The sequence below is a fragment of the Centruroides sculpturatus genome, unplaced genomic scaffold, assembly GCF_000671375.1.
Source record: "Centruroides sculpturatus isolate CEXI.00-Female unplaced genomic scaffold, Cexi_2.0 scaffold13, whole genome shotgun sequence".
Classification (NCBI taxonomy): Eukaryota; Metazoa; Arthropoda; class Arachnida; order Scorpiones; family Buthidae; genus Centruroides; species Centruroides sculpturatus.
Window position 1 is genome coordinate 1,069,500 of NW_019384405.1, and position 26,341 is coordinate 1,095,840.

The 26,341-nt window shown below is 37.7% G+C and overlaps 4 protein-coding genes across 8 annotated transcripts in view; 3 read left to right on the forward strand and 1 right to left on the reverse strand.

Annotated features, from left to right (window-relative positions):
* The window catches only part of LOC111618823 (Niemann-Pick C1 protein-like), a 74,477-nt gene extending 72,013 nt beyond the window's left edge, over positions 1 to 2,464 (forward strand). For all 4 annotated transcript variants that reach the window (XM_023360407.1, XM_023360408.1, XM_023360406.1 and 1 more), the window contains 2 exons: positions 357 to 519; positions 2,269 to 2,464. In XM_023360407.1, the coding sequence (XP_023216175.1) occupies positions 357 to 519; positions 2,269 to 2,345 (240 nt within the window). In that variant the 3' untranslated portion in view covers positions 2,346 to 2,464. The remainder of the gene's footprint in view (positions 1 to 356; positions 520 to 2,268) is intronic.
* A 102-nt stretch (positions 2,465 to 2,566) lies between these two features.
* On the forward strand, positions 2,567 to 6,133 carry LOC111618825 (zinc finger protein 778-like). 2 transcript variants are annotated; one of them, XM_023360410.1, is made up of 2 exons: positions 2,567 to 4,695; positions 5,203 to 6,133. In XM_023360410.1, exon 2 carries the CDS (start codon positions 5,205 to 5,207, stop codon positions 5,928 to 5,930), a length of 726 nt encoding a protein of 241 aa, XP_023216178.1. In that variant the 5' UTR covers positions 2,567 to 4,695; positions 5,203 to 5,204; the 3' UTR covers positions 5,931 to 6,133. The 2 variants fall into 2 exon arrangements, with proteins under 2 accessions (XP_023216178.1, XP_023216179.1); XM_023360411.1 differs by having other exon boundaries at positions 2,567 to 3,567.
* An 8,392-nt stretch (positions 6,134 to 14,525) lies between these two features.
* On the forward strand, positions 14,526 to 23,436 carry LOC111618828 (zinc finger protein Gfi-1b-like). The gene is made up of 3 exons (XM_023360415.1): positions 14,526 to 14,761; positions 22,615 to 22,938; positions 23,003 to 23,436. Exons 1-3 carry the CDS (start codon positions 14,665 to 14,667, stop codon positions 23,182 to 23,184), a joined length of 603 nt encoding a protein of 200 aa, XP_023216183.1. The 5' UTR covers positions 14,526 to 14,664; the 3' UTR covers positions 23,185 to 23,436.
* A 131-nt stretch (positions 23,437 to 23,567) lies between these two features.
* LOC111618827 (zinc finger protein Gfi-1b-like) lies at positions 23,568 to 25,411 on the reverse strand. The gene is made up of 4 exons (XM_023360414.1): positions 25,276 to 25,411; positions 24,988 to 25,191; positions 24,360 to 24,908; positions 23,568 to 23,967 (listed from the first exon to the last, which is right to left on the reverse strand). The coding sequence occupies exons 1-4, from the start codon at positions 25,385 to 25,387 to the stop codon at positions 23,705 to 23,707; spliced, it is 1,128 nt and encodes a 375-aa protein (XP_023216182.1). The 5' UTR covers positions 25,388 to 25,411; the 3' UTR covers positions 23,568 to 23,704.
* Between the last annotated feature and the right edge of the window lie 930 nt (positions 25,412 to 26,341).

A 26,341-nucleotide genomic window follows, 5' to 3' on the forward strand; every position in this document is an offset into this window, starting at 1 on the left:
TGTCACATTTTATTTACATACACAAGGATGATTTGTGACACTGACTGATTGGGGTATCTCACCAAAAATTTTATGGTGTTAGATTGAAAAGGTTGCAAACCACCGATTTTAGATCGGCCGTCGCAGCTCGAATACCTAAATTATATAACTGCTATAATTATAAAATTTTTTATTAAATATTTAAGATTAAGTTAAAGCTTTGTTTGTTTGACAAATGATATTCAAACAAATAATTTATCAATGAACTCAACAAAGTTTTCTTAAAAATTGAAAACTTAGTCTGCTTTCGATTAATGCAATATGTTGATTTCAGACATATAATATACGTAATTTAACATTTTGTTTTATATTACTAGGTGTTGTCTGGAATAACTTTGACTAAATTTGGAGGCATTATCGTTCTCTATTTTGCTAAGTCACAAATTTTTAAAATTTTTTACTTTCGGATGTATCTGGGAATAGTGTTGATCGGCGCTTCTCACGGGCTCATTTTTCTCCCCATTTTTCTAAGTATATTTGGTAAGTATACTTTTTTTGTTATTTTATAGATGATTATTATATTATAAATTATAACTTATTTAACTTAATTTATAACATCATAGATACAATCTCTTAGCAAAAATTATATTTGGAAGAGATAAAATGCAATTTTCAGATCATAGATGCAATGTAGAACAATTTGTATTTTCTGTGATAAGGTTGCAATGAATGGTATAACAGAATTAATATGCAGGAAGTATCTGTAATAGAATTATTTACATAATTTGTGAAAGTGGATGTCTATTAGTGCGATATTAAATATTTAGTGAAATAAAATTTTCAGTAATTTAAATGACATAATATACATTCTCCTTTTTATGACTATCTAAAGTATACAGAAACATCTTTTAAGCTTTTCAATCATCTTGTGAAGAGAGAAATAAATAGATTTTTAAAAGAATTATTGTTTTAAAATGTTGGAATTTGAAATAAAGATTAAAATTATAGAATCTCTAAACTTTTTTAGTCAAGTTTAAACTCTTCTGAAGGTATAAAGTTGCTTCAAAACATTACAAAAATGTCAAATTTTCTTGCTTCCACAGTAAGTAGAACAATCTGTAAGGCATTTTGCTGCTTTGTTTTATTTTTAGAATCGTCCTAAAGCCAAACCGTAACTGGTTTGAAAAAAAATCAAATTTAATAAACTTATTTATTCTGTTAAAAAATGACTGACAAATTTACACATTAAAAATTACATATGAAAGACTGAAATGTCTGTTTTTGCCATGCCGAATCACCAGGAACAACAGTCTTCCGCTGACTGTAATAAAAAGTTGTCTCTGCAACGGAAGACTGTTTCTTGCAATTCGACATAGTGAAAATGAAGACATTTTAGTCTTTCCTACATATTTATTTTTTTGTTTATTCTGTCTCCTATTCTTATTTTATAGAAGAAAATTTTAAAGCTTGGTCTACTTTTTAATAGTAACAATATCAAAAGTAGAATATTGAGTATAAAATGAAAAACAGAATTTGTAAATATAGTATTTCTTTGTAATTATTACTGTTACTGCTTGCCATAATTTTATTTTTTAAGAATTTTACTTGTTTGCTGTCTCTCTTGAAACAGACTACTCCATTTTACATTAAAACATATATATAATTCCTTGCTATAGTTTGAGGCATTGCTCATAAATAGCTTTAGATTAAGTGTTTGAGATGTTTCTTGTTTTCAGATCAATCAAACTTATTCTGAATTTTAAATTGCTTTTGGAACATAGAATGCTTTCACTTTTAAATTGTTGGCATGCATGATGAAATCGAATTTGTGTGATGTGGTGGTCTTGAACGGCGTTTCGGTTAATAGATTTAATTACTTAAATCGTGGTGCAGTGTGATTTGTTTTGACTGAAGCTTCTGCACTATTTTTTCTCTCCTCCTTATTTTTCTGTATGAATTGGCTCCCTTATTGTCTTTTATTAGTAATACTGGAGTTGGCTGTCTTTACTATGTTTACCTATGCATACCTGAATATCAATAATATATCCTTCTCGTACCTTTCTCGATTGCTATCATTCCTAGTCAATTAGGCAAGCTTAACAGTAAGATGAATACTTGGTCTATGAGAATTATATTTACGTCTGTTAATGTTCTCATAACAATGTTTCATAAGTGAAAGGGTTATACTAAGCCATTTTCAAACACATTAAATGCTTATTTTTAGCATTTGATTCTTTTTTAATGGCATGAGCTGTATATTTAAGATTTTTAAACTTTGTTTACTTTTAGGTAAACCAATGAACAAGGCCTTATTAAACAGTGGAGAGAGGAGTGAAGATAAGTTGAGCAGCGAAGAGAAACTATGATTAAAGTTTTAAAAGTTTCATTTAAATTTTATGTAAAGAAAAAATTATATTCGGTCATAAGTTGCGGCTTGTAGTATTGCATTCGGGTGGACTATTTTAAAATAAATGCTTGTGATTTTTTTCTTTAGTTTGTTTTTCTGTTCCGACGTAATTAAATCGGTAAATTAATGGCCATCTAAAACAAACAATGATATTAATTTTGAGAAACTGCACTTTCCGAAAAGTTAGGTATACAGTTTTGTGAAATTTTAAGTAAAATTCAAGTTAATAGTGAAGGGAGGGAGTGAAGGTTACTTATTTTTGTCACTGGAACATAAATTCGGAAATCGTTCTTGAATAAGAAGCAGCTTATTCCAAAGGTAGTTTAAATTATAGAACTAGAAGTCAAAATTGATACTATTGAGCTGTTGCAACAAAAGTTAATCTCAACAGATCTCGATTGCATGCTGATATCGAGAGAGTTTTTCACTACACAACTTTTATTTTCATTTTCCTTACCAAAGTTCTTCCATGCAGAGGGAGCGCAGATATAATATTTCCTTATTAGTGGTAACTGCAGTCGTGACCTCTTGCCGGTTACGGTAGTAATTATTGCCAATATGATATTGTAACAGTATTTTGGACAAACCCGCCTGAGATTTACTGTTCTTATCATGTAGATGGTGATTTAATTCGGATAAAAATAACCCTCGTCGTACTTAAAATAGCATAAAATATCAATTTTCCAATCCACTCTCTAAAAGAATGAATTAGATTATTTGTTGTTTTTACAAATTTCAGATTTAAACTTATTACTTGAAGTGCCCAAAACCTTTTGTGCAAATATATAGCAGTTATTCATTCAATTATGTATTACCTAATTTTCATAATCCTTTATAAGAGAGTTAAGGGTCCATTTCTCTCATCCTATTTCTACTAACTTTCAAGGCAAATCGATATTTCGTAACCTCCCAAAGTAATATTTGACAAGTAAGCTCCAAAGGAAAGGAATTTGTCATCAATGAAGAAGAAAGTAAATTTATTGGTAAGTTAATTTTATTTATTTTTCATTTATTTCTAATACCCATTAACTCTTTGATTTATTTATTAGAAAACATCAAGATTGCTTCTATGTCTCAGGTTATACATGAAGAGACTAATGTCTGAGTCTACAAGTGACTTCTTAGTACTTCCATCTACTTCATCAGAAAGTTCTGCAAGAAGTTTTAAATACAAAGAACAGGTATATTCTCTTTTCAAACAATTAATTACACAAAAATAAAAAAGAAGTTGAGAGCCATTAATAAAAAGAAAAGTTGCTTATACAGTCCATTTGTCACAATGCGAAAATAAGTGTAGAATGCGGTATGATGTCAAATGGGTTTTTAGAATGTGTACTATTATGGATTAGGCCTAGATTATCTGAAAATAATAAGTCCTGATTGTTCTACCCTAAGTAGTACTGCGTCTGATAGATTATCATCTAAACAGAGTGCATTACGTTCCCTCGGAATGCCTAAAACACGTTCCTAAGACATTAGAATTATAATCTTTAGCCATTTCTGTCCGTGGAGGAAAAATTGCCATCGGGGCTGCAAAATGTTCAAAAGCTCGCCATAGCCCGCGTCGACCCCAACAGTTTTCGGAAAATGTCATCGTATTTGGCAACGTGGTACGTTGCTATAATAAAATTTGCCATTACATAAATTTTATAAAACCTTTTTTTAGAAAGTAAGTCACAATTTTTGTAACAAATACTACATTTTCACATCACATGCAGACTGTACTTTTTAAACTTCCATTATTCTAACACTGGAACAGTTTTGAAAAAAATCATTTTTTAACCTTTGTTTTCTTATCCATGCCTATTAATTAAAGATATTACTTTTCCCCATAAAGATCTCCTCCCATTTGATTTGTATGCGGTAGCGTGTTATAGCCGTACGGCGCCCGGGCAGATTTGCATTAGGAGCAGCCCGTTTACGGTGAATTATTTGAGGAAATATTCTCAGCGGCTCCAGCAATTACCCTTTTTTGCCCATAGGATAACATATGGAATTTGGTTGTTAGATTAAATCAGTGGGGTGATAAACCTTTTCTAAGCTTTGTAATGTAATGCCAAAATAATATGGGATGGTTTAATTATTGTATACATTTTATTAAGTCATATTGAATATTAAAATATCTTCATTTGAAAAAATAAATAAATAAAGCGCGACAATTCATTTTTCTGAATTTAAATGTAACTGCATCCTAGCCGCAGCGCTCCTAGTGAGCGAAAGTGGCACTAAACAGAAAATTTTCTCAGCTTGCCAGCCGTATTATGTAAAAACCTTGATTCGACGAGAATGGAATAGGGATAAATTCAGAGGTAGAAATTATTTTATTTATCGCTGTTATAAAATTTATAATATAACGTCGGTTATATAATAAGACGCCGCCATTTTTTAAATTCGGAAAATTGTCGATTTCTTCCAATCGACGTTTTCCTTTCGAGGAATCGTATCGTGACGTAATCGTAATTATTTGAAAATTACGATCGGGCGGAAGTGGCTGTCACGTATTTTCTCGTTTATATTTTTAAAATTCTTTAATATATAAATATTAATCGAAAAATAAAAGAAGTATTAACTTTTCGACTAATTAACTAAATCGTTTAGCCGAGTAGCGCCCCCTCTGGATGATTTATTTACAAACCTATAATTGAACCTAATATGAAAATGTTTTGACTTTTTTCTGCACGGCTCTGAGATTTGATTATCGGACATTAAATGTAAGACGGATGAAAAATATTTTTCGATATAAAAAATAAAATAGTCCTCCAGTCGAGTGCACGTTATTATGTCTAATCGAAGCTTCTTAATCTGGTTGTTTTTAGGTATGACCGATTTCTCCAGCGACAATTCGGTACGAGAGGAAAGTTCAGACATGAAGCTGTTTAATAGAGAGAGTCCGAAATTTAAAGTGTTATGCCCCGTGTGCGGTAGCGAATATCACAACATTCCTTCCGTTCAGATGCATCTCGGTTCTTCTTCTCAGCCATTTACTTGCGGAATCTGCGGGAAAGGACTCAATTGCGAATTTAATCTAAATTATCATCTAAAGAAGCACACGTGCGAAAAGCCGTACGTTTGCGAAATATGTAGGGAAGGATTTCACATATTTCCTGCCCTAAAAGTTCATCTCAGAGGACACTTGGGTGACGAACGTTACCGTTGCAACCTGTGCGACGAACATTTCGTAGTCAGGATCGATTTGAAAGAACACCTGATGCGACACATCGGTCGCAAACTTTACGATTTCGTTTGCGTGTGTTGCGGTTGCGCTTTCGCGCGCCATTCCGCTTTCTGCAGGCACAAGAAGTGGTGCGACGTGAAGTTTAAGAGAGAACTCATCTGTAGAAGTAGATGCGCCGATAGACCATTTGTCTGCGAAGTGTGCCATATCGCTTTTCAGAGCTTCAAAATATTAAAGATGCACCTGGAAAAGCATTTGGGTACCAAGCCGTACCGATGCAACTTGTGCGAAGAACAGTTCTCCGACGGGCTCGACTTAAGGCATCACCTAGTGGGTCACGTGAACGGTAGGAAGTACGATTCCGAATAGATCCTAAAGAATTTCCTGTGATTTGAATTTGAATAGTCGTAGGCGGGTGTTAAAGAATTTAAATTAAGAATCAAAAGAATAGTAACGCGCGTCTTGACGTGTTTGTGTTTTACTTGTATATTTTGCGAACGGATAAAAAAAACACGGCACAAGTATTCGCGTTTCTGTGTAAATTATGCATTTAGAATGAATGAATAAATTTTTCGCGAATTAAAACAACGTGTTTTCTTCAAAAGAATATTAAATATAAAAAATTTCTTTAATAGTATTGTTTCAATTTTCTTACTGAAAGTGGATATTGTTATGTAGGAAAGAAAGGAAATTCCATTTAATAGTAAAACAAATAACTTTGCAACCGATCTGTTCGAGTTCAAGTCACTTTTCTAAGATTCCTATAAACTATTTTCTATATTCACAAAGTAAAAATAGAATATTTTTATTTAAATAAGTAATATAAAAAAAATTATGTAAAAATTTCTAGAGCAAGAAAGCTTCAAAATATAATNAAAACGAATATGAAGCGATAAGAAAAAAGAAACATTTGATTTTTTTAATTAAACAAGAACAGAAAAGCAAACAAGTGTCCACTTTCAAGTTCAGGGAACTTGAAAGTGGACATCCTGCAATTTCCCAACACTTGCAATGCTTCTGCAACACGATTTGCCCGAATGCGAAGCCTGGAAAGACATGGGAGGTCTAGAAGCTGGTCAAACACAGACGACAGTGGCAATAGCACTTGAACATCCCAAAGTGTGATTAGCAGACTGTAAAATTGCTTTCAAGACACTGGCACAGTACGAAGATGACGAGGGCAGGGTCACTCATTTGCCACAACAGCAAGAGATGACCGCTACATGACCTTATTGGCAAGAAGGAATAGGCGCAGCAGCCGTCGGGACAGTTTTTTGCTGCCACTAGACGACGGATATGCACCCAGACCATACGAAATAGGCTCCATCGTGTTGGACTTCGTGCTCGGCTACCAATGGTATGTATTCCGTTATCTGCCGAACACCGTTAAACCAGTAGAAGGTGGGCTGGTGAGCATCGTTATTGGACCCGTGATGAGTGGTCAACTGTCCTCTAATGAGTCACGGTTCCGTCTGCACCCTGACAATCATCGTGTCCTAATCTGGCGTGAACGAGGAACATGGGAGAATCTATGTTTAATGCGAGAAAGGGACTCCGGTGGTAGTGGAATCATGGTGTGGACTGGCATCAGCATTGGTGGTCGTACCTACTTCCACATTATCAGAAACAGATCGCTGATTACTGTCAGATATCGAGATACCCTATAGTGGTACCCTATGCTGTAGTGGTTGGAAACAACTTTCTTTTCATGGACGACAATGCAAGGCCCCATCGCTATCAGTGTGTTTTGGCAGTCTTGGATGACCATACACCCTACTTAACAGTCAATGTCGTCCAGTTTGACATGCTTCTGTTCACCCCCACCAATATATCACTTGCTACTCAATCACGATAATTGAGTTTGCATAATCGAACAACTTTCTTTCATTTGTCGTTTGCTTTTCCGCTGTTCTTGTTTAATTAAAAACAAAAAATCAAATGCTTCTTTATTTTAAGATCGAAACAAATTTTCCTATAAGAAACAACAAAATGGATCAATCCGTTTCCGACACGCAAAACAAAGCTTTTTTAAGCTGTATTTCATGCATAAAAATGCCTAAAGCAGTAAATAAATGACCGGCACAACTCTATTGTTAAAGGAAAAGCATGTTGTGCAGGGGCAAGCCACCACTAATTTGAGGTGGAGAGCCCATATTTTAAATTATATAGATTAAAAATTGCAGCCCAGCATTGGCTTCACATTAAAATCGTTGGAGTATCGCGGAAATTAGCAAATTAAACAGTAATGTTTTAACTTTCTTTTATGAAGTTCTAGAACTTATGCAAGATTCCCCGATTGTTCACATTTGCTGGATGCCCCTGTGCAAACATGCAATTTGCCCAAGCCATGTCTATAATAGATGTGTATCAGTCAAGTGATTCTAGTCTATCGAAGCGTGAATAGTAAACTTTATGGTTATGCGATGTCGTCTTTGTTTTTCTAGAAGCTACTTTATCGCGCCATTGTTACAATCATTATTGTACAGTACCCTTTACTGAATTATTGTATTGTACATCATTCATATTTATGATTTAATTATTTGACAATAATAGTTGAAGCAAAGGGAGATTGATTAAGGGTCAAGGGAAATAATGGGGATCGTATGTATCTCCAGTAGGGTCGGACTTCGTGACGATTTTACTGGTTATTGGCATTCACAATTAACCCACAAAATTAAGCTTTTTGCCATTTTATAATTAGTTAAAATGTAATCAGATGTCGCCGGAAAAGTTAAGCAACTCGTTGCTGGACTTTTTACTGATTTATTCTGTGTTGGAGCGAAATTTTACATATATATTTAGTAGCGGAAAGGAACGAAAAGGTCACGAAACAATGGCACTTCACACACCGTCTTATTAATTGTTGCAACTTAATACCCGATGTTATACTTAAACCGAACCGAAAAGTTCCATTCTATGGTGAATTTCTAAAGAGAGGAATAGGGTTTCTCTCACAAATTATGGTTCCCTTTCAAAAGAAACAATCGAGAAGGGTCTCAATTGTCATGGTCGGAGTGTGTTTCGTGTTTCAAAATGAAAGGAAAATTGACAGTTGTCACCACATGCAAAATAATCTATAAAATAATAACTATCATCGTATTTTTTTTAAAATTCCCCCAAAAAAAAACGTGAAGAAAATACGAGAAAAATCCCTCCTCAATTCACGTTTCGAAACATAAAATTATCCACAATAATGGCGGGGAATCACATCCTTTGGCATTATTATTACGGCGAATTAACTCGTCCAATAAAACGGATCGATTTATAAATTGATTTGAACGGTCGTTAAAATTCGTTACAAAGAATCATAGCTTTGGTATTTATGTTTATTTTCAGATTTTCGATAAGAAGTATATAATAGATTTTTCGTTTCATCGATCGCTTCGGACTCCAAGTAGACATTCAATTGTCTTCGAAGGAAGATCGATCGCTCCGTAAATCAAAAACTTAACGGTAAAAATATTAATTAAAATTGAAAATTAAATACACAGTACTCCTCCACTCGCTTTATTCACTAAAATATGCATTTGTCTTATGAATTCCTGTGTTTGTCTCGGTCGGGAGCTTTTCTCCTGATCAGAATTTGCGGTAATTTAAAAAAAAAAAAAAAAAAAAAAAGAAATTGTAGTAAGAATCCCAAGGGGTGGTCTGTGAATTGTCAAATGTCATCGATTTTTTCATTTGTCAGTTAACTTGTGAGTCAAGCAACAAAAAAAAACAATACAGGAGTACGTACAAGAATTCTCGTCAACCATCTTTTGAATAATGTCGACGACGCTATCTATTCGGCCCTGTTTAGTATTAAATTAATTGTTTTTCCTTAAATCCTTTGCTTATAAGACATATTTTAAAAAGTTTTAAGGTTAATTATGAGAGTTTTCCTCCTGTAAGGACTTAATTAAAAGGCTATGGTGTATCGCGTCATCTACGATGTTACGGCCTTATTACGTGACGTCGCCACATTTTTTTTTTTTTTTTTAAATCTGGTACAGTACTCGATTATCCTTAATTAATATTAAGACGACATAAAGAATTAAAAAATTATATATATAATTTTGGTCTTAAAACGTAATATAAATTTTGATATTAAATTTTAAAACCGAAAAAAAAAATCACTAGAGGGATTTTTCTGAAAGCGACCTCTAGTAGTCGAATAAAATTTTTAAAATACTTTAAAAACTTTTTTTTTTTAAACCGATAAAATGATTTATTTTCGTCTCCACAGATGGCGCTAGATAAAGGATGGAGGGGGGTTTTTTTTCGTTAGCACGTGGAAAGTTTTTGGGGATAAATCACGGGGTTTAAACACGTATGTCATTCGAAATTATATTACTATAAGCGGAAACTTCCGAGGTGTGCGGATTATATGTAAATTTCCACGCAAACTTGTAAGTAGACACAATATATGGACACTAGAAGACGTAAAACTGGCTCAACTGGACCCTCTTAATCTATAAATAACGCCAAATTCTAGTGGCTCTAGACTGTGAAGCTGGCAACACGGCAACTAGTTAATAGGGATCATCACGTGATTCATTTTCGAACGGTACATAGATCAGCTACCCTATTACAATAGCATCGTCCGGGGGCATCGTCCTGGATGCACCGAGGTTAACGAGTCGGTGGCACAGGTGGGCAAACAGAATTCGTCATACCTCCCGAACAAAGAGCCCGGTCGCCGGAAGCTCTTCGAAGACAGCCCATTTTGCGCGTGGCAATTTTCAAATTTAATAGAAAATAATTACGGCAATATGTGCCTGTCTATTTCGATGCCTTTACTCGACACCCTCATTGAAAACTATCCGAATGGCGTGTTGCGTTTTCAGCGGGAGTCCGAATTTTTGATCGCTTCTTCTTCCTGATGATCCTTTAAAAGGAATCCTTGTTATTTTTCAAGGATTATCAGGAAAGGATTTGTTTCCCGCGGCATCATTTGGATTGGATTAATGAAATAAAGATAATACGACACTACTAATGTTAAATGGTGCAAGATCTACCAAAGGGATGGTCTCTTTTGGGAGGAATTTCTGTGGCAAGATTGCTCTTATTTACGTATTAGACACGTGAAGAAATTCAGAAAACTCCACGCGGTTAATCGGGGCGAATCTCGCTCCACATACCAGCAATCTGTAGTTTTATAGAACGTCTTGGTAGCCATCTTTTGATCCTTTAACCACGTCTTGCACGAGTAGAAACCATTCGTAAAGAGACCAGAACTTCAGAAATTTTTTTTTACCATTATTTGTAGGAACGACGTTATTTTAAAATTATATTTAATTAGGGTAATAAATAGAATGAATTCTGATAAATCCAGTATTATAAATTTCCCCCTTTCGATTGAAGCTGTCAGCATGCATTCTATAAATAAAATGCTACCGACTGAACGAAGGGAAATGTATTATACTGTACTGTATACGAACACCACATCAAAAATAATAAAACAAAAATGGCAACAGAAGAATCACACAACTCTTAGAAGACATTATTTATATTATTTTCTCGTTGTTAGATTTTTATTACATCGCTACATTTTCTTTTGTACTGTAACCGCGAGTTCACTAGTCCTATGTAAACCCAGTGGAAATCGATCTTCCCACGTCACACAATTAACTTAGATTCGTTTTTATTGTGGGCTACATCAAAAAATAGACTGTCCCTTTCCCTTTTTTTGATTTTTTTCCCTGTTTAGTCGTTCTTTGACAAGATTTCGCCCGTGTTAGCACAGATGCCAATTGTCGTGCGACATCTGTATTAACGTGAAAACGATTCCAAATGCTCTCTATCCGAGCGTTAACATTTGTTTGTTTGTTTTGTTACAGCTGCTGTCAGTCTTTTACAAATCTCGTTCTACAGACATTGTCGTTTCTGTCTACTTCCGATGACGTTTAACGTGTCAACTTCCATGATCCGCCATGTTTTTTTTTTTTTTTTACCTCCGTTTAGGACACAGTTAACGCTTTAAAATTGAAGAGGAACGTGCCAAAAATAATAAAATCACTTATATAAAACTAACTAAATCCCTTATAGAAGAAGTACAGTACAGTATATGTACTATACGCGCGTAACAAAGCAGTTAATTAAAAGCATGTGTTTGCAATTCCGAGAATAAATGTGAAATTATTGTACTGTACTATATACACTATTGCCAGTCACGGTGGCGATGTAACCCCTAAAACAAAATTTATTATAAATCTGGCACGAAATACAATTATTTATTGTGCCATCGTCACAATTCTTCTACCGTTCCTAATTAAAGAACGTTTACTTTGCTACAAATTATAGACTAAAATATGTAACCGTAACACACATATATATACGCTTTTAACTTATTTATCCTTACAATTTGTAAGTGTAACTATGTAATTATGTTAGCGTATTCTAATGTAGGCATATAAACGTAAAGGTTCTTATGTTGTCACGTCTTTATAAGGTAAGAAATGCTCGTTATAAACTCGTTGTATTCGTTAAATTGGGGTATATTTTTGTATTTTAACTTTAATAAAGAAAGAAAGAAAACAAAACGAGAAGCTAGTGTAACTCGACCGATGTCTCTACTATACTTACACCGCGTATTCATTAACTCTAGATTCATATTATGTAACGTATCCTATGTTAGAATCAGATAAATTCTCGGGGGACGTGGGTTGCTGCAGACCCGAGTTAATGACTAAAACAATCAAAGTTTGTTCTCGTCGATATTTGTGACGTCTTCCTTTGTCGTCTTATAAATTTAACAGGGAATATTTGCATATACGAGAGTTCGGAATCGATAGGACGATTGTTCTTCTACTAAATACATAAATTTAGAGGGCTCACAACAGGTGTAAGACTATCCGATCCACTCCCGTTTATACGTAATTTGAATCTCCCACGAGACGTCAAAGTAGGAAACTTTGGTGGCATACGACCTAAAAACACCTCCATTTTTTTTGGAAGATCTGCTTCATTTGCATAAACTTAAAGGTTCTGGTGTTGTTTTTCTCTGTGTTTTACTAATCGAAACGTACGAGAAATTCAGATTTTCAACGAACAAAATAAAGAAATCGATTGAGTAAAGAAAGAAAAGAGACATTCGATACTTGGATCATCAGCGAAGCTAATTGGCTGTATTAAATAATAACGAAGTTAATAATAAATCAAGAAAGGAATATAGGATATATTAAAATAGAACGTTTTACAAATTCATTTTTTTTTTAAATCGCTGACCAAGCGCTTTGTTAATTAATCAACTCTTTATGTAGTTCGTTCGCGTGTCTATCGGTCAATTTTATCACGAATCTAATCAAATTCATTATTTGATTTTTTTTAAACGAACAATTATTTTATTGTGACGTCACGGAGTGGCAATTTTAAATCGTATTTTACTTTAAACTTCCTTTCTAGACCGGAAGGTATAGTTAATTAATCGGGATCTTCAGCCTGTAATCTTTCCATATTTGGTCTCTATTTTCATCTACATTGTATTGTAATGTACTGTACAGTACATTTGCCACTTCGCAGCATCTACAGGATATGAGCTTTAATTCGACACCTAAACTGTATTTTTAACCCCAGTAGTGTACCTAAACTCATTCGTGCCCTCTTTCACTTAATATAACCTATAAATGATCCTCTACTAAAATAATTCCAAAAAAAAAACACCCGAAAAGAAAGTGCACGCGGTCGAAAAAAGTGTCCCTCTTTGATAAAATTACAAATCGACTACGTAATTCTCGTCATATTTTAACACGGGATGAATTACGGGCTTTAATATTTTTTTAGTATTTAAACAAAATTCTGGGTTATTCACACTTAAAATCGGTAGAAAAACTATGACACAAATAGGAGGAAAAATATGTCACGTGTATATAACGCGTCCGGAACAGTTGTTAAACACGAAGATTGAAAACACGAGGCAAACAATTAAAACGGGGAGTCTCGTGACGTAATCGTTGCTTTCTGTTCTTTTAAATTAACTCGAAAAACTTGTGATTTGCTTCCGTATGTTAATTAAGTTAATCGTGCGTTATTTATTGATATCGTCACGTGCTACACACGCTTCCCTCCTATCGATCCGGACCTTAATTTCTACCATAAATCTCTATTATGTGTGACATTTAATTTTTTGCTTCGATGTGTTAAACGGTACTGGACCGTTTTTGGTTAGTTATGGTACGGTACAGTACTACATTCTTTGTCACTTAAGGCGTTCGTCGATCATCTAAACAATGTCAATGACTTGCCAGATTTTTTTAAAATTTTGTATTGTACTTTGTGTAACTTCTAATTACTTTTGTTACTATTAGTTATTCTAGATTTTACCGTAGTATTTTGTCCCGCGTAAATTAGAATTGGGGGGCTATTTCCGGTTAATTCGGGTGGAAAATTGTTAATTTTATCGGGGCACTTCCGGCGACGAATCTGGATTTTTTTTAAGCACCGCCTTCGTCGGTGTATTAAGAAGGACAGATTCGAGGGTGACGCCCCCTTTCCGTTTCGTCGCGATCCGAATTGCATTCTTCTCTCGTGTATGGTCTTAAGTCCTCCTTTCTCTCGGGGCCACGCCCCCGATTTGGTTTCCGACGAAAACGTCATTTAAAACAACGACACGGATCGGCCATTTTTCGGCCGTTTCATTAATTCCTGTTGAGGATTAACTCGATTATAGTTAATCCGTCGAATTGGGTAGAGAATAGTAATGTTTTTTTTTTCTTTGATTTTTGTTTAAGACGACGTTTCCGTCTGTCGAGCGAGGCCACGCCCATCCTTAAGCGATGAGCTCTTCTACAAGCGATTATCGGAGAAACTCTTTCTCTTTTTTACATTTTACATTAATTTCTAGTTTATTAAGTTCGTTTATTTCATCATAAATGCGTCTTTTCCGTTCCAAGATAAAGTTTTATACATACATATATATATATATGACGCAATGACGGGGCGGAACAAACAGCCGATCCGTTCGATCTCCATTGGTCCGAACGTAGTAAGCTCCTCCTAACGTCGCCGAAGCGTCCAATAGCGGTATCGTTCGTCGAGCGGGTAGTACGAGGTAAGGGAGAGCAACGGAAGGAGGAGAGGAGCGAGGAAATCGGAAGAATCGCGGCCGACGACACGGAAGTCAAAAATGCCTCGTTCCTTCCTTGTCAAGAAGAGGTATTCGGGACGGAAGGCATTAGCGGACAAGAAAGACGTCGACTCCACCCAAACGGATCCTCTTCCAGGTAAGAAGACTTTTCAGAAGTCTCAATTTTACACGTTACATATTCGAGAGGTTTCCCGTCGGATAACTTATACCACCCTCGAACGGTGACGGTCCCGCTTTTAATATAAGATTTATCGTAGCTCTGGGAGTTGCAGTGACGAAGTGGGGGCACGGCACGCTTTGTAACGGTGGCATCCTGGATCTGGAACGTGTAATCGTTTCCAATTATGTTGTAGACCCATAAACCACGAATATTTTCGGTTATGCAAGCGAATAACTTCCGAAAGTATCCATTCTTAGGAACTTCACTGTAGTGACGTTACGATTGGCTTTTCTATTGTATAGTATCGCTTCTGTTACGCGCGACTTAGAAAGAGCGTAACCTGTTGATTAATCTACCCGTCGAGTTGTAAAATATAAGTTAAGTCGATCCGGTAACGAAAATATATTACGTTGATGGAAGGTAGAACAAATTTATGGTGTAAGCGACTGGAGATGGGCAATATACTATACATCACTTCACATTACAATGGCCTATACTTTATGAATCATGCATGCGATGGCGTACTGTAAGAGAGCATTTTTTTTTTCTGACTTTATTGCATCCCTAAACGTTTGATAGCCCTAAAATTCTGCAACGATAGGCAGAAAAAAAAAGTAGAATTAATTCATTTGGAATTCTTGATCTATAGAAGGTTTAATCCGTGTTTTTCTCGCGTGGAAAATTCCCGGAAGTGTCTTTAATTTAATAGGAAAGCCGCAAAAGTATTAAAGTTTACTCGGCGGTTAATTAAAAAAAAAAAAAAAAAAAGGTGGGAGAGAGAGGGTGACGTAATCAATCCGGAATCCGGATTTGTCCGGATTGGTGGCGACTAAACGGTGGCATTTTCCATCGTTTCCGACTTTCCTCTTGTGTTCTGGCGTCTTCGAGTCCAGACGGCAGCTTCCTCTTCCCCTACAGTTTCTGTATATTGGCGCGTGCCAAATTTCTTTCCATCTACTTTAAGAATAAAGAAAAGAATTGGATGAATCGAGAATCTAAGATGGAAATTTTAAAAAATTTGCCCGTATTTCCTTCCTCCGAGGGCCATTTCTGGCCACTTTCTTGGATACGGAGTGAGGAGAGTTTTTCTCTAACGACACTTACATCCAAACGAGAGATTAGTGTAATACGATGGAATTTAATAAAGAAGGAAATTCCGGGAGGGTGGAGGCGATTCGAGAATGTGGGGAATTTATCTCGGCGTAGAAAGTTGACGCAGTCGGGCGGCGGAATCGCAAACAGAAGACCTAGTATAAACGAGAGGATACTCATCCGCATCATTCTTTTCCAAATCCAGACCAGATTTTCGGGGGGGTTTCGCATCCGTTTCGCTTCCTTCTCCTTAAATCTCTTACTTATAAGATATAGAAGTGTTTTTTTTTTTTTGCGCTAAATGTCACGTGCTTCCGCCAACGGGACAAGGTCACATCTACTTGCACCGCTTCCTATTCGTGAACACTACACGTCTCTCACTCACTACACAACGCATTATTTTAAATTAAATTTTTTGTTTCCCCCTTATCTAAATGGATCAATTAATACTCTCCTCAATTTATACCCTTTTCCTATAGCGATGAGATTTATCATGATCTAATTGAAAGCTAATAAATAAAATTAAGGTTATTATTATCCCCTCATTGGATTCTGAGATCATCCCTCGATGATTATTTAGTGAAATGTGATTATGTGGACCGGTATCTCGCCTGCTAAATGTCCAAATTGGGCTCGTTTGCTCAATGTGACAGCATAAATCTGTATATTATAGGCCCTATATAACCTATATTTCGGGGGAGGGCCAAAGACAATGAGTGAAAATACTTAAAAATCGTAGTATAGAGGGGTTAATTTTGATTTAATTTAAAATTTTTGTAGAAGAAAAGAAAAAAAAAAAAAAAAGAGCTCTGTAATGATTGTGTCTAAATTCGAGGAAGTTTCTATCCTCTTTGTTCTTCTATTCCTGTAATTACAATGCGAGCAGTCTGTCTGTCGTGCACGCTATTGACAGACAATTTTATTTATCAAGAAGCACGGAAGTTCTTCTTTATAACAAGAGAGCTCTGATTTACATTACATCTTTTGTTGATTCAGACAAAGAAGTTTCATTTATAGACCTATACCTTTTAATATTACGAATAATAGTCTTTGAAGTAGCCTATATCAACAATTGCTCTTAATAAATCAATAATTTTATACAATTAATTTATATAAATGAGATTTAATGAATTCATATCGTGTTATTGCGCTTATAGAAAGACATAACTACACTAATTTCCTTCCCCTTTGCACGGTTAATCGCCTAAAACACCTGATATAAAAGGAGTTAACATCACTTTCCGATTTTAAATTATTTAAAATTACGAATAATTTTTTTAAAATTTATTCTTCTATAATTTATTTTTTCGTCTACAAAATAATCACTTACTTGTGTCTGTCCATAACGCTATATAACACACTTCACACAAAGGGATTTCTTACATTATCATCTTTTACGTATGTTATGAAGAGAAATATACTTTTTTTGGTGTAATTTAATATACCACATCTCTAGAATTTTGATTTTTGGGTGGGGATTAAGGACATTCAGTGGTTGTTCTAACGATCGAAAATTATACATAGGAATAGCGAGGATAAAATGAATAAAAAAAAAAAAACCATAGATAAGGGCAGTTTAAATAGTGATGGGGACGGGTAAAAATGTTACAAATCATAAAAAATGGTAGATTATAAACCATAGATAAGATAGAGAGGTGTAGAAAACAGTAGACACGGATAAACACTGCTAGAAAGACGTGATTATCCATTGTACCCCCCCCTATAACACTGTTGATTATTTCGTTTTATATGAATTCCATGTTGTACGAGTCACTTAGATTTTACAAATACGTAAGCCTGGCATATGTATTTGTAAAATCTAAGTGACTCGTACAACATGGAATTCATATAAAACGGAATAATCAACAGTGTTATAGGGGGGTCGACTGGTTTACTTTTATAAAATAATTGATTTTAACAGTAGAAAAATAGAAAACAAAGCGAATCGGATTCGTCCGACATACGTAAAAATTCGTTCAAAAAAGGAATTTCGTACACACGAATTTAAGTTAAAAATTGGCTTTTAAAAGTGATATTATAATAATAGAAAGTCTGGATTCCACGTATTTTATAGATCAGCGGTAATCACAATTTATATAAATTAAGTAGAAAAATTATTTATTCAGTTGTCTTGAAAGTTAACTTGTTTAACATCCGGATAGCCGATTCTACGTTGTTTCCAGTCTTCAAATAGGAAATCAGACAGAGAAAAATTTCGATACAAATGACATATATTTTCTTTGTTTATTTGGCCTCGATTCGTCAAATACTACCTGATTATCTCTGTAAATTTTGACGTGCCAGTCATAAAACAGTGACTGGAACGTGTTAAATCGGTCACAGACATATAGACAAACGTTCGTTTATAATAATAGTAGTTCATAATTATTCCTCTGACAAGTGGCGAGTTATACCTTAGGGCCCCCCTCATGTAGGCCTATACAGTACAGTACAGTACGGTGTTGACTTCAGAAATGTTTTCTTATGAAAGATTGGATCCTGTGTTGATGGGGCCCTCGACAATTTCCGTCTTTGTTTATAAACCACCGCCTGGAAACTGTGGATTTCTGTATTTAGGGCCTTCTACTATAGGAAATCGAATCGTGGTTGATACCTATTTTTGTATATTGTGGAAAAAATTAATAATAGTAAACTTGGATATTTTTGATTTAATACAACAGAGAAAACAGATGTAAATGACGGGATTACGCTACGAATCGCATCTGTGCCACGCGGGGATTCACATATATTTTAAATCCATCTGTTTGATCCCTCCTGAGGCGCGTATGATGGACGTCGCATTAACTAACAAACATAATTACGCGTATAACGCGTTGAGTTATCGCATTTAATCTTTCTACGTATATACATATCGATTTTAAAGAAGCTCCCAATGTCGTCCCACGTGTTTACAATGCTTATATTATGTGGAATACACCCGTATTATACAGTATATGTTAGGGCCTCGCTCTTTTAATTTCGTATTATGGAGTTAAAATATCATTTTACTTGACTTTCTTCTATTAATAAATTTAATTAAATTTTCCCCAATTAAAATTAAACACTTCATAATTAATTATCGTGAAGTTTGACTCCTTATTTATACATAATTAATAATTCTCTTTATTAATGGGCCTATAAAAAAATCTACTTTTGTATCTTATATGGAACATTTTGAATAACTTAATTTAAAAAAATTATTCTTTGTAATATTCTGGTGTATTGGTCCATTTATCAATATTCACGAATATTTTACAAATGTGACTTTCGCTTTAATAGAACTTTGTCACGCGACTTACGCAAATGATAGTGATGTGTCATTGAGAAATGGAAATTTTATTTAAATCCGGACGTATTGCGAGTCTGGTTCGATTCCCGGCTCAGAGATACGAATCGGAATTATTATTGTAAACATGTTAATTAATTGTCTTTTCAAATTTCGTCACAATTAATGTAGACTGAGACGAAACAGTACGTGCTTATTACAGTATATTCAGAGAGGGAATCGATTAGTAAACTGTCGATTGATAATTTTTAGATTTATTGTTAATTTACCGATAACTATAACTCAGTTTTTAGAAAGGAAAATTAGTTTTTAAAATCTGTTTCCTTTCCTATTCCCCTCGTTTCCTATCTTTCTCTCTTTTCCTTTCCTATCCCTTCTTGCGTTCTCTCTTTTCCCCTCTTATCCTTCTCTCGTTCTCTCATTTTTTCTCCTATCTTGTCTCTTGATCTCTGTTTTCTCCCCCCTTTTCCCCTTCTATCCTTTCTTTCGTTCGCTCTTTTTCCGTCCTATCTTGTTTCTTGTTCTCTGTTTTCTCCCCTTTTTTCCTCTCCTATTCCTTGTCTCGTTCTCTCTTTTCCCCTCCTATCCTTCTGTCGCTCTCTCTTTTTTCCTCCTATGTTATCTCTTGTTCTCTGTTTTCTCTCTTCTTTTTCCCCCTTCTATCCTTTCTGCCGTTCTCTCCCTTTCCTCCCTTTCTCTTTTCCCTTCCTATCCCTTCTCTCTTTCTCTCTTTTTTCCCTCTCTCGTTTACCTTTTTCTTCTCTTCTCTCTTTTCTTGTTCTTGCTTTCCTTCCTTTCCCCTTTTTTTTCATCTTCTCTTTCTCTTTCTCTCACCCCTTTTCCTTTCCTCTTTCTTGTTCTTTCATTCTTCCCTTTTCTCCCTTCTTTCATTCTCTATTCCCTCTCTCACATTCTCATCTCTCTCTCTCTCTCTCTCTCGTTCTTTCTTTTTCCTTTCTTTTCTCTCATTTTCTCTTCCCCCTCTTATCTATTTCTTAGAAGACCGTCGTTCAGCGAGTCTATTTTCCATCGGCTCACTATCATAAATTGAGTTTCCCATTCCGGAAATCACTCTAAACTCCTCAATACTGCACAGAAACGGCTAAGAAATATAACTTGTGACATTTATATACACAGTTATAATAAAAAAAAGTCATCTCGTCGTAAAGCGAGCGGTCGTAAAGCGAAAGTATAATGCATGTGCAGGTCTACATAAAATTATTTTTTATCGCTAAAAGTATTTTACTTTTACTTTCCTGCCCGTCATATAGACTATAAGAGTACAGCAATCGATCAAAAGAAATAATCCCCCAAATTTTTTTTACATTTTTTAGACTCAATAAACCTCGAAACTTCGAAAGATGCGGGTTTTTTTCTGCACGTATGGATGGGAGGCACGTCTGGATTTATCTAATTTGAAAACTTAATAACTCCCGTTGCTATTGTCGAAAATTTCTGAAATTTTGCACAGAAGTTTGTGTATTAGGAGGGAGTGTTTCTTGAAATTTTCATAAAAATCTATTCATTAGTTCAGGAGATATGACCCCATCACCTTAATAGCCCCAGAACCAATCTGAAATATATACCTATATATATTTAAAAATGATAATTTAATCGATGTCTTCCTCAATCGATCATCTATAAATTATTTATTTTTACAAATTTATTTATTCTTCATATAGATAAATATAGTTTTTAAATTGTATTTATGGAATTACTCCATCTTTAAGTTCTCTTAGAGAAGACTTAGAATCCATCCCTTGAATGGTATTTAGCTAAATATACCTGTGACAATACCACTTATTGCTTCTTTATACAGTAAAGAATGCCTCTAGTCATAAACACTAGTCTATTTTTTTTCAAATACTGGAGATATTGTCTCCTAAAGGGTAGCATTTGAAGAGGGATCTTCCTTATTGGATTTGCTTGAACCCTGCAATTTGGAGCCACTCCTGACAGATAAAGAAAAGTTAATCGAGAATTATCGTGCAAATCTCACGATACAAATCACGGATCTAGAATATTATATCGTGCAATGAATTTTTCGTGAAATTTATTGCATAAATTTGCAAATTTAGAACGAATTTCTTGTGTTACTTGGCAAGAAATTTTAATAATTCTTATAAACTAACAGTAAAATTTCTTTGTAAATCGTTTGTATAATCAATTTTTTCCTTATAAATTTTTAAATATACATTAAAAAACCTGTCTGAAACGGAACCTGTTTAAACGGGAAAAGACTTCGGTTTAAGCAAGTTTTCTCCGTAGCGTATCAAGTACAGAATTATACAAATATACACGAATATAATAATAATAATAATAGAGATTGGAAAAATCGATAGAGGGGCACGTTTTTTGACAAGTTTTGGCACGTGTTAAATCCACTTCGACCAATAAAAAAAGAGTGGAATCTATTTAGGGGGGTACTCGTACAATTTTTCAACCGAGTAACATTTGTTAAATGTATTTTTCCGCCGTTCCATTGTAACTAAATTATAGTTATTTACGAAAGGTTCTTTCTGTCTCCAATTCCCTTTTCTCTTCTCAATAACTGGCGTTTGGACGATGTTAAACTCGATACAATCGCTCACGTCAGTCGGCAACCGGCTAAAACTGCCTCCAAGTCACGTATCCCTCCTCCCTTCGATTTGCTTATTAAATTAATTATATGATTTTTTATTGCCTATTAATGGAAAAGAAAGAAGTAGTCAGGGACGAAGGACGAATGCCGCGACGTCACACGCGCATACAAATGGATCCTGTGACGAGACAATTGGAAAACCCAGATTCCACGGGGTCGTTGTCTTCTTCTTCGATTTGGATAAATCTTGTTCCAGATTTTTTTAAAAATATTTAAAAAGGTGATTATTTTCCAAACGGAGAAACGTTCTTTCTGTTGAGCCCCTTCTTAAATCGGTAAAACAATTATTTAAAAAAATAATAATAATAATAAGAGCCAAGAACGTTCTACATCTTAAGATGCAAATAGGAGACAGATGGCGCGACCGTCGCCTTCTGAGATGGCGCGACAGTCGTCTCAGAAGACGACGGTCGCGCCATCTGTCGGTCGTAAATGTCGCTAGCGGCGGGTAGGTTAAGATCGGTCCTAACCCGATTATCCGGGGTGTTTTTTTTTTTTTTTTTTTTTTTAAAGTTTGCTGAGATACTTTCGGAGGGGAAGGCGATCGCCGTTGACGAGACAAACTGCGACCTTTCCGCTTTTTGCCCGGTTGCTTGTCTAAATCTAATTAAAGGTCGAAACGAAAGACAGACGCCGTCCGATCCCTCGGCGACCGTAACCCCGAGTCCGGGACCATTAAAAACCGCGTAATCCGTCTAATTGACGAGAAACGCCCCGGTGGCGCCATCCCCGGACGACGGACGAAAGATGGCCGTAGCTAATCGAATAAGCGCCTTTCTAATTGGCTAATTAGCCTTTACGTCTCTGCAGATGCGAGTTGGCCCTCGGCTCCCACCCTCCCGCCACCCCCCAACGAATGGTATCCTGGTCGGCCCGCACCCGAGCCACCGGCCCGGGAGGCGGAAGACAACGAATTCCGCGGGGATCCCAGGGATTTTCCCGTCGTTCGCTTCCGACAGGGTTGCCACAAGAGAAACTTCCAGTGTCAGCAGTGCGGAAAGAGCTTCAAGCGATCGTCCACCCTGTCCACCCATCTGCTGATCCATTCGGACACCAGGCCCTACCCTTGCCAGTACTGCGGAAAGAGGTTCCACCAGAAGTCCGACATGAAGAAGCACACTTACGTCCACACAGGTGAGTGGTTCTAGGCCCTCCGTCTTCCATCTTTGCGCCTTCTAACGGGGTTTTTTAACTCTAGGAGAAAAGCCTTATCTGTGTATCGTGTGCGGGAAGGCCTTCAGTCAGTCCTCCAACTTGATCACACACGGCAGGAAGCACACGGGCTACAAGCCGTTCGCCTGCGAAGCGTGCGGAAGGACCTTTCAGAGAAAAGTGGATCTTAGAAGACACAAGCAGACGCAACACGACGGATCGGCATGAAGATTTCGCTCCCCAACCTCATCCTTTTCCTTCGGCCCGCATTTTCTACGGGTAACACCACGTCGTTTACTTACCGGACCCCCTTTTTTTTTCCATTCGGGCCTTTCCGGTATTCCAGTGTTGGCCCCTTGTACCCAGTTTTCCAGTACAGTGAGAATAAAATAGCCAAACCTCCTGCACGTTTGTTTGTCTTTCTTACGGGGGGGAGGGTGGGCTTTACCGGAAAGCGTTGATACGTTTGTAGGTCGCCAGATGGCGCTAACGAGCAAGTTGCGGAGAGAAATTCGAGCGCAATTACAGTTAAGTGGCTCGAAGGACAAGGAAATTTGTAAGTGCGCGTCCGACTAACGAACATCATTTCCTGTCGCGAGAGACAATTCCATCCAAGAATTTCGTGGAAGATGCGCAGAGAAACCAGAGCCGATGAGGGCTTTTTTTTTTTTTTCTTTTCTTTTATTATTTGCAACACGAAAATACACTTTTAAGACTATGTACAGTACAACGGGTAGACGCGTACAAATCAGTCCACGTCCACCCCGGGGGAGACTCGAGAACTGGGACGAAGATCTTCGGCGCACGCCTCCCTTCCGGGATATTCGACGGGGGTGCAGAGTCGATGTTGCGTCTCTCGATGTCTTCTCAAGTCCACCTTACGTTGAAAGGCCCTGGGACATACGTCGCAGGCGAAGGGCTTGAATCCGGTGTGCTTGCGTGTGTGGGTTATCAGATTCGACGATTGGCTGAAGGCCTTACCGCAGACGGTACACTTGTGGGGTTTCTCGCCTGAAAACCAAACAAAAGGATTACAAACGGGGGTCGAATGCCACCGAAACTCACCCTTAAATCGAAACAGTTACGAACTAAGAGCGACATTTTTACTTTTTGCCAAGGGGTATCGGTAGATTTTCCGGATGCGGAAGTAACATCCATAGATAGAGCCGTACTGAATTGTAATGAATAATAAAACGTACTGTACAGTACCGTACCTTCAATAAGGTTAAAATTCAGTTGTGAATTTCGAGTGTCGCGTAACAGATCCTTAAGCGCGCGCGGACCACACCCTCCGACTTTAGATCCTTTAAAAGAAAACGTCAGCTTTCTCGTCCGAAAACGGGAACACGTACGAATCGATTATCCGAGCGAGAACACGAGACGAGTAGCGGGAAGATTCTCACCTGTGTGGATGTAGGTGTGCTTCTTCATGTCGGACTTCTGGTGGAACCTCTTTCCGCAGTATTGGCAAGGATAGGGCCTGGTGTCCGAGTGAATCAGCAGATGGGTGGACAGAGTGGACGATCTCTTGAAGCTCTTGCCGCACTGTTTGCACTCGAAACTTCTTTCGTTGTTGTGTACGGCCCTGTGTAGGTCCAGGCTGACTTCGTGTCCGAAAGTTTTGTTGCAGCGAAGGCAGGCGAAGGGCCTCTGACCGCCGTGCGATCTGCGAGTGTGCACTTCCAGTCCGTGGGCAGTGCCGAAAGTCTTTCCGCAATCGGCGCAAGCGAACAGGAGGGCAGGGACGACGTTGGCATTCTCTTCTCTCAGCACCCCTTTACTGCGAGGGACCTCCGACTCCATCGTTTCGGCCATCTCTTCCTTACGACTCGGGTTCAGCAGGGCCTCTATCGAGTAATCGGAAACGGGCCGACGGCCGACGGGGCTCGAACCGTCGACCAGGGGAGTGTTTTCTCTGGTGGACGGACTGACGCACTGAGGAACTTGCGCATCTGTCACAGAAACCGAAAATCAGACCAGGAACCGTCGCGCGAGAAATAAAAAAAAAACAAAGCGAGAAAGAACACTCACCTTCTATAAAAGTTTCCGGAGAAGGGGGCCGAATAAGGGGCGCGGAGACGGCACCCTCCGAAGTGGGCCTTCGAAGATGATCGAGGGGGAGAGAAGACGAATGTAGACCTCGAACTAGGTAACGTAGGAGGAAGGCCCCGCACGGATCGAAGGAGAGTTCGGATCCCAGATGGAGGGGTAGAGAAGGAGCAGGGGTGGGCCAATCTGAAAAATTCGGACGAAACTTCAGTTAAAGTCGACGAACGTCGAGAGGAGTAGACCGGAGGGGTGAGGAAGATTCGACTTTACCGTAACGTGATTCCGTCCGGGGGATGAGGGCCCTTTCCGAGGAGAGGCGGTGGTGTTGGCCGCGGCTCTTCCACGGCGTCTTCTTGTTCTTGACCAGAAAGGATCGAGGCATGTTTGCCGGACGACCGGACGCGACTGCCGGTCACTCGCGCCTCCAAATCTTTAAATCGGCGCAGCCGCCAACAATTGCCTCGCTTTGACTCGTCCACTCACGTGTCGGCTCGGTTGCCTTGGCGACCGCGGAACCCGATTCGGCGCCTCGACGGGGTCCGCCATTGGTCGACGGGCGGGGAGAAGAGCGCCACCGGGAGGGACGATTCGGGATTGTTACTAAATCTGATCGGGTCTGGACCAGATTGCCTCACGATCTCGCCGCCGACGAGAGAGAGAGACAGAGGGGGGGAGAGAGAGAGCAACCTTAAACGAATCGGAGGAGGGAGGTTGCGGGCGAAGAAGGGACCGCGGAGAAGGGGTTTAGGGGGAGAAAACGCTGTCGGAATCGGCGACGATCACGCCCGGTTCTCGTTCTCGTTCTAGATAAATAGAGTGATAACCGGCGACCACAGATGGCACGTGGCACACGCTCGTTACGCCACCCCGACACAGAAATCACTCCCGCCTCGCCTTTTTAATTGCGCCTCAATTTTCCGTAACGACTCGTAGGCCGTTGCTACGGTTACCGGCCGGTCCCCGGGATACAAATTTTCTGGCCAACTGCAGAAATCACGATCCGGGAGGGTGTGGATTCCGTCGCGTGATCCGTCGTGCGACACCCGTTTGGGAACAACGTCACCTGTCGCAGGACAAACGACGGCCGATAATTCGACAGATAGTCGAGTTTTCTTTTGTTTTAATTCTTTTAGGGATCGTTGGGGGCTCGGAAATTTCCATAAGTTCCCAATTAGAATCCCCAATTTCGGAGGAAGATGGAAAGATCTTCCTCTTGCGGGTGCTTCGGGTTTTAGCGATTGTCGTAAACTAGATTGGATTTAATTTTTAGTCTATCGAATCGTTAGTTGTAAGAGGTGACAGGGGAGTGAAAAACACCCCTAAAATGACGTTGCAA

Coding starts and splice junctions, on each gene's coding strand:
- LOC111618828 (XM_023360415.1), top strand. CDS start 14,665: ATGCCTCGTTCCTTCCTTGTCAAGAAGAGGTATTCGGGACGGAAGGCA. Junction 14,762..22,614: donor CCAAACGGATCCTCTTCCAG/GTAAGAAGACTT, acceptor ACGTCTCTGCAG/ATGCGAGTTGGCCCTCGGCT. Junction 22,939..23,002: donor GCACACTTACGTCCACACAG/GTGAGTGGTTCT, acceptor TTTTAACTCTAG/GAGAAAAGCCTTATCTGTGT.
- LOC111618825 (XM_023360410.1), top strand. CDS start 5,205: ATGACCGATTTCTCCAGCGACAATTCGGTACGAGAGGAAAGTTCAGAC.
- LOC111618827 (XM_023360414.1), bottom strand. CDS start 25,387: ATGCCTCGATCCTTTCTGGTCAAGAACAAGAAGACGCCGTGGAAGAGC. Junction 24,909..24,987: donor TCCGGAAACTTTTATAGAAG/GTGAGTGTTCTT, acceptor TTTCTGTGACAG/ATGCGCAAGTTCCTCAGTGC. Junction 23,968..24,359: donor GCACACCTACATCCACACAG/GTGAGAATCTTC, acceptor TTTGGTTTTCAG/GCGAGAAACCCCACAAGTGT.